General features: G+C 59.0%; 1 protein-coding gene across 1 annotated transcript in view; it reads left to right on the top strand.

Annotated features, from left to right (window-relative positions):
• The first annotated feature begins 2,767 nt into the window (after positions 1 to 2,767).
• EEFSEC (eukaryotic elongation factor, selenocysteine-tRNA-specific) overlaps positions 2,768 to 5,943 on the top strand; it is a 114,981-nt gene continuing 111,805 nt past the window's right edge. Inside the window, exon 1 of the mRNA XM_010832832.1 lies at positions 2,768 to 3,070. Coding sequence (XP_010831134.1) covers positions 2,773 to 3,070 — 298 coding nt within the window. The 5' untranslated portion in view covers positions 2,768 to 2,772. The remainder of the gene's footprint in view (positions 3,071 to 5,943) is intronic.

Here is a 5,943-nt window from a genome sequence, read left to right on the forward strand (position 1 = left end):
CTGCCTTCCAGTCGTCTTGCCCTGCTTTCCCCCAAGGACTCTCCTGGGAATGGCTGTGGAGCCTAAGGCAGAATGTGGGGCTGGGGCTGGGGTCAGGTCCGCCAGCCTTCTCTGCTGGGACCTGTCTCCATGCCAGCAGACACGCCCCACTGCAGCGGGGGAACCTGGCAGAACATGCTGGGGAAGCAGCTGAAGCCTGCAGGTCTCGAGGGCTCTGGCTGCACCCCCATCCCACTGATGTCACGTGGCAGCGGGGTCAGAGGTCAGGGGAGCATGGTCTGACCAGAGGACAGGCCGTCAGGCTGTTTCTGGTGTAAAGTCTTAGCTGTCAGACTGTGCTCCTCTGACCAGGTGGGAGGGAATTATGAGCCATTCACTAACTTGATAAATGTGAAAATAGACTCCACAGTCTAGTTAAATGTCTATATTCGTTCACTATGTCTGCAGTAACCAATTCCTACAAACGGTGTCATAAGACAAGTCCCATGCATTCTGTTACAGTTCTGCCTATCAGTGTCCAAAACAGGCCTCACTGGGCTAAAGTCCAGGTGTGGGCAGGCTGGGTTCCTTTCTGGAGGCTCCGGGGAGCTCCCACAGGCTGGGTTTTCCAGCGTCTACAGCCTGCCCAGCTCCTGGACTCATGTCCTGCTTCCACCTTTAAAGACAGTAACGGCCAGCTACGTCTTCTCATTTCGCCGTCTCTGGTTCCTTTTCTCCCTCCTCTCTCCCAGGGCCCACGGGATAATCTGGGATAAGCCTCCCCCCTCAACCTCATCTCAAGATCTTTAACTGAGTCACATCCGCCAGGTCTTGTTACCGTGCAGGCCAACAGTGTCACAGGTTCCAAGACGTGAACATCTTTGGAGGTCACTGTTCTGCACAGCCAGCCTCCCCCGCAGGGGTCCCGTCACAGCCCAGACTGATTTCCACAGGTTTTAGTCCCTATCAGAGAGCATACTTCTGTACTGCTTGTCCTGGAAAAAGATTTCAGGTTTTTCTCCGATTGTGCTAACTTGGGTCACACGCTCACTGCCGAACCAGTGGCCATGGCCAGTGAAAGGGACCCGAGTCTCAGGTCCTTCCTGCAGCTAGAGTGGGGTCAGCCCCCGTGGTGACCCAGAGGAGAAGAGCCTGGTGCCTCTGAGGACAGTTGAGGAGGGAGAGGACCCTGACCCCTGCAGACCTTAAAGAGCTTATATCCATATTCAGGTGGAAGAAATGGAGCGGGGTGGTGGTGGGGGACACGGGGCGTGATTCCAGCTTGTGGGGACCAGTTCTTGCCAGGACGTCAGCTCCCGCCCTGCAGCTAAGGGGGCACTAGCAGAGCAGCTCAGCACTGGCAGTGCCATGGAGCACAGTGGTGGCCTGGTGACAACCTGATCTGAGGTTAGTATGGGACATGCCAAGGAAGGTACATGGTTAACACAGTCACTGGCAAGGTGGATAGCCTTAGAGAAGACGGAAATTTCCATTTCACTCCTAAAAGAATCTTTAAAACCAAAACTCAAATCAAAGAGCAAAGTATAATAACTTCCTCTGGGCAAATTTATAATTAATCCTGGATTAATTGGTCTTAATGAAGTTGAATTAATTACTAGCTGTTTGTAAAGAACTTTGAACTACCTTAATACAAAATAGCATTAAAGGAACAGAAAGGAACCAGCATTGCATTAACATTAAGAAGAAATCCCAAATAATCGCAGTTCTGCAGGCCGCTCCCTGTCAATCATTTCCCAGGGACTGGGCCCAGCCTTGGAACCCAGGCTGGGACTCAGGAGTTTGCGGCAGAGGAGGGTGTCTGTGGGCTGGAGGTTTGGGGGTGGCTCCACTCAAGAAACAGTTTGCATGTGCTTTCCTGGGGGCAAGCAAAGATATGCAAAGGTCCTCAGCCCACTGGGACAGAGGTGAGCACCAGAGCACCAGGCTGGTCTAAAGCAAAGTGGCTTCCCTGGGGTAGAAGCCAGCAGAGAGACAAAGAACAGAGAGGCAGGCATGATGGGACCTGCGTCTTGCTGGCAACGGCACTCCAGTTCCTGCAGGGTGTCCCTCACACTCCTCCAGGCACACCTGCCAAGGCACCGCCGGCCCCAGGATACAGTCAATCTGGACGACTTTCAGACAACCCAGAGCTTCCATCTCCTTGGCACTCGTGGAGATGGGGCTGGACTCCCCGACGGGGCTCAGGCCCCACCCCGAGGCCCACTGCTGGGGAAGGAGCAGCGTGTGAGCCGGCTGCGGTGGGACTGGAGGCAGGAAGACCTGGCCTAAAGCCGCAGCTCTGCCGCCGGTGAGCGCTTAGATTTAAGTCCGGCCAGGTCATGGCTGCAGCCCACATCCCCAAGCATCAGGGGTTCACCAGGCAAATGTTCCTGAATTTCATACAGAAACACTCTTGACAGGCGGGGCTGGTAGTCCCAGCCGCTATGCTTGGCTGAAGCTGAGCAGTGGCAGCCCGTCCGTGCAGTACCCCTCTGGGCACTTTAAACCCTGCCCATCTCTCCGGAGAGCCACCTGCCGGGCCCAGGCAGGCATTTGGAAGTGTGGTCCGTGCCGCTGACCGGGGGCCACCCCTTTCCTGTGGGCGGCACGGCCAGAGCGTGGGGGCCGCGGGCCCGGCGCGGGACGTTCCTTTTGCTTTCAGTCCGGCGCTTCGGCGGCCCCGGCTCCCCGACGCCCCGGCGGGCGGACCGGGACCGGAAGCTTCGGCGGCGGAACGCGCGAGCCGGGCGCGGGCGGCGGCCGGGCCGGCTTAGCGGGAGGACCGGCGGCGGCATGGCGGGCCGGCGGGTGAACGTGAACGTGGGCGTCCTGGGCCACATCGACAGCGGCAAGACGGCGCTGGCGCGCGCGCTCAGCACCACGGCCTCCACCGCCGCCTTCGACAAGCAGCCGCAGAGCCGCGAGCGCGGCATCACGCTCGACCTGGGCTTCTCCTGCTTCTCGGTGCCGCTGCCCGCGCACCTGCGGCCGGCGCCGGGGGCGGGGCCCGAGCCCGAGCCCGAGCCGCGGCTGCAGGTCACGCTGGTCGACTGCCCGGGCCACGCGTCCCTCATCCGGACCATCATCGGCGGTGAGCGCGGCCGCGGGCAGGGGCCGGGGGCGGGAGGGGCCGCCCCGCCGACGCCGAGCGCTTTAGGTCTTCTTACCGCGTGTGTGCGTGACACCCTTGCCACTCGTTCGCAGCACAAGTTGGGGAAGCTCAGAGACCCGCACGGTGCCCGCAAGGCGTCCGCTCGCTGTCCCCTGGTCCCCGACGCCCGTCCCGGGAGTCGGCCGCCGCCCCCTCCCGCGCCGCTTCCGGGCTCCACGTGGAGACAGGGTGCCTGTGTATACGTCGACTCCTCCTGTCCTTGTTCTTCCTTTTCTTCTTTTTGTAAACAAGGTGGTAACACCACATGCACTGTTTCACTGGATACGCCAAGCTGCCGCCCCTATAGTGAAGCAGCACCCACTCCAGAGTTCTTGCCTGGAGAATCCCGCGGACAGAGGAAGCTGGGGGGCTACAGTCGGTGGGGTCTCAGAGAGTCGGACACGACTGAGCAGCTAAGCACACACACACCACAATACATCACTGCTTTTCAACATCACGTGGAAATCCGTTGTACACTGGCACCACCATTTTCTTAATGTCTTAATGATGGACATTTATGTCCTTTACCGTTTTTGCTCCCGATGCTTCTTCAGTGGGTTTTCTAGAGCAGACGTCTTTGGTGGGTGTGCTTGTGTGTCTGTAAGGAGAGCCCCTAGAACTGACACGCCTGGGCAGAGGGTCTTGGTGGGTACTTCTCGGATGCCGTCCTGTGATGTACCGTTTCATTAATTTTAACAGTACATGTAGTACATGAGTATGCATTCTACTCCTGAAGAAATAGAACGTCACAGACCAGGTAGAAGGCCCCTACTCACCCCTCCCGTCCCTCCAGAGGAAGTCGCTAGAGTACCTCTGGGGAATTGCCTTTTCACACCCATTTCAGTGTACTGGACTCCACGGACAGGGCTTTAAAACATGTTCCTTTTATGTAGAAAGACGGTCCTTTAACGCAGACACATGGCATAAAGGGAGTGTGGCTCAGAGACTCTCCTTCTCTCTGTGGACCAGGACCCTGGTATCGCCCGCCTGTCTTCTCCTCTTGTTCCTTCTGACGGCACTCCCTGGGCCCACGGGTACATGTGGGAGCACGGATGGTTCAGATGGCTTCACTGGCCTGCTGGCGGACGGCGTCCCTGGGCACAGGGGGCCCCAGCTGTATTATGATGAGTGTCAAATAATTCCAGCTTGTCGCCTCCCGACTGGTCCGTGCTGCGGGCAGTCTGAGAGTTTCCTGTTTTCAGGAGAGGACGTGGAGACACTTGTTATGGGTGTTAATGCAAGACCTGAGCACGTGGAGGCGATGGGCCCCAGGCTGCTGCTCTTCTTCCTTCAATAGATCAGATGCCCGCCTTCCCCTCGGGGAGGTGAGGAAAACGTGGCTTTTTCTTTTGAGAGGAAGGGAACGGCATTCGAGGGTCTGCCAGCCTGTGGCTACAAACTGGTGTCTGTGCAGCAATGCTGAGTGAAGGGGTGTGTTGGGGGAGTGCAGCCCCAGCCTTCCGCCAAGGAAACTGCAGTTCCCTGGACAGGGGTGGGAAGCCGCTCTGCTGCCCGTGACCTGGGTCTGTGAATCCCTGCGTTATCCTCATGACCCAGAGGCTTCGCACGTCTTGGTCTTCTCGAGACGGCTCCGGAGGCTGAGTCCTGGCTTCTGTCCCCAGAATCCTGCGTCCTGGACCTTGTCCTTCCTCTCTGCCCTCTCCTCCTCCCTCGGCTCATGCGTCACATGAGGGATGGATGTTCATTAGATCAGGTCCACTCTCAGCCTCAAAACTGTCCTGAGGTTGCTCGTTGCCCTCGTGAGAACCTTGGTCTGCCTCTGCCTGCCGCGAGCCTCGTCCCTGTCTCCCGGCCTCCCGACACACTGGCCTGCTCCTTTTTGGACGGGCCAGTCCTGCATCTGCTGTTCCTCCTCTCGCACCGCCTCCCGGCACACTGGCCTGCTCCTTTTTGGACGGGCCAGTCCTGCGTCTGCTGTCCCTCCTCTCGCACCGTCTGACCCTCCTCACTGAAGCCTCAGCGTGAGTGTCACCTCCCTGGATAGGTCCCCTCGGATCTACTGGCCTGGTGTCCCTGGCTCTCTGCGCTCCCCCTTCCTCGTGTCCCGTTGTTCCCTGCGAGCCCTGTGTGCCGTCTGATGCGCCGTCCGATGCGTTTGATGTGCTTGCTTGTCGAGGCCTCTGTCCTCCGTGGGAGTGAGCGGGAATAGCGTCTGGCTCCCCAGTGTGTTCTCAGTGCCATGACCAGAGCCAGGCCTGTGCGAGGCACCCAATGAGTTCCGAATGAATGAAGCCATGTGCCAGCCCCAAGGCTGTCAGGGGTGGTGACAGGTCACCAGCACGGTGTCCTCCCCTGCGGACTGACAGTGGAGCAGAGAGTGAGCAGAACACGGGTCAGAGGGGCAGAGCTCATTCCGAGCCGTGCTGACCAGCCCCCGGAGCACTGGCTCTCTCGGTGTGAGTGGACAGGTGCCTGTCCACCCTGGCCCCTGTGGTGGTGTTTCTGGGTAGTACTTTCCTCTGATCCATTGTAGAGTATAAATCTTTCAGAGTTAGAACTTCGCCAAGATTCAGTGATGGGGCTTGAGTGGGGGTGAGGGACTGCACCCGCCCTTGCTCTTGCCCTGGCAGGAAGGAGGAGGTCTGACAAATGCTGGCGGCTGGGCTTCGCCATCTGTAGTCATCTGTGGCTGCTGGGATTAACAGCGTAGTGTCGCCCTGGTCTCCTGTGCCTGTGGGTAATGAACGGCCGCTCTGTGCCCGGCCGTCGGCCTGATCGCCGGCCCCCCGTGCCCCCGCTTCAGCGGTGCTTCCGCCAGGCTTGCCCCACTCTGGGCCTGCCTGGCCAGAGCT

Source organism: Bison bison, unplaced genomic scaffold, assembly GCF_000754665.1.
Source record: "Bison bison bison isolate TAMUID 2011002044 unplaced genomic scaffold, Bison_UMD1.0 scf7180017862279, whole genome shotgun sequence".
Taxonomy (NCBI): Eukaryota; Metazoa; Chordata; class Mammalia; order Artiodactyla; family Bovidae; genus Bison; species Bison bison.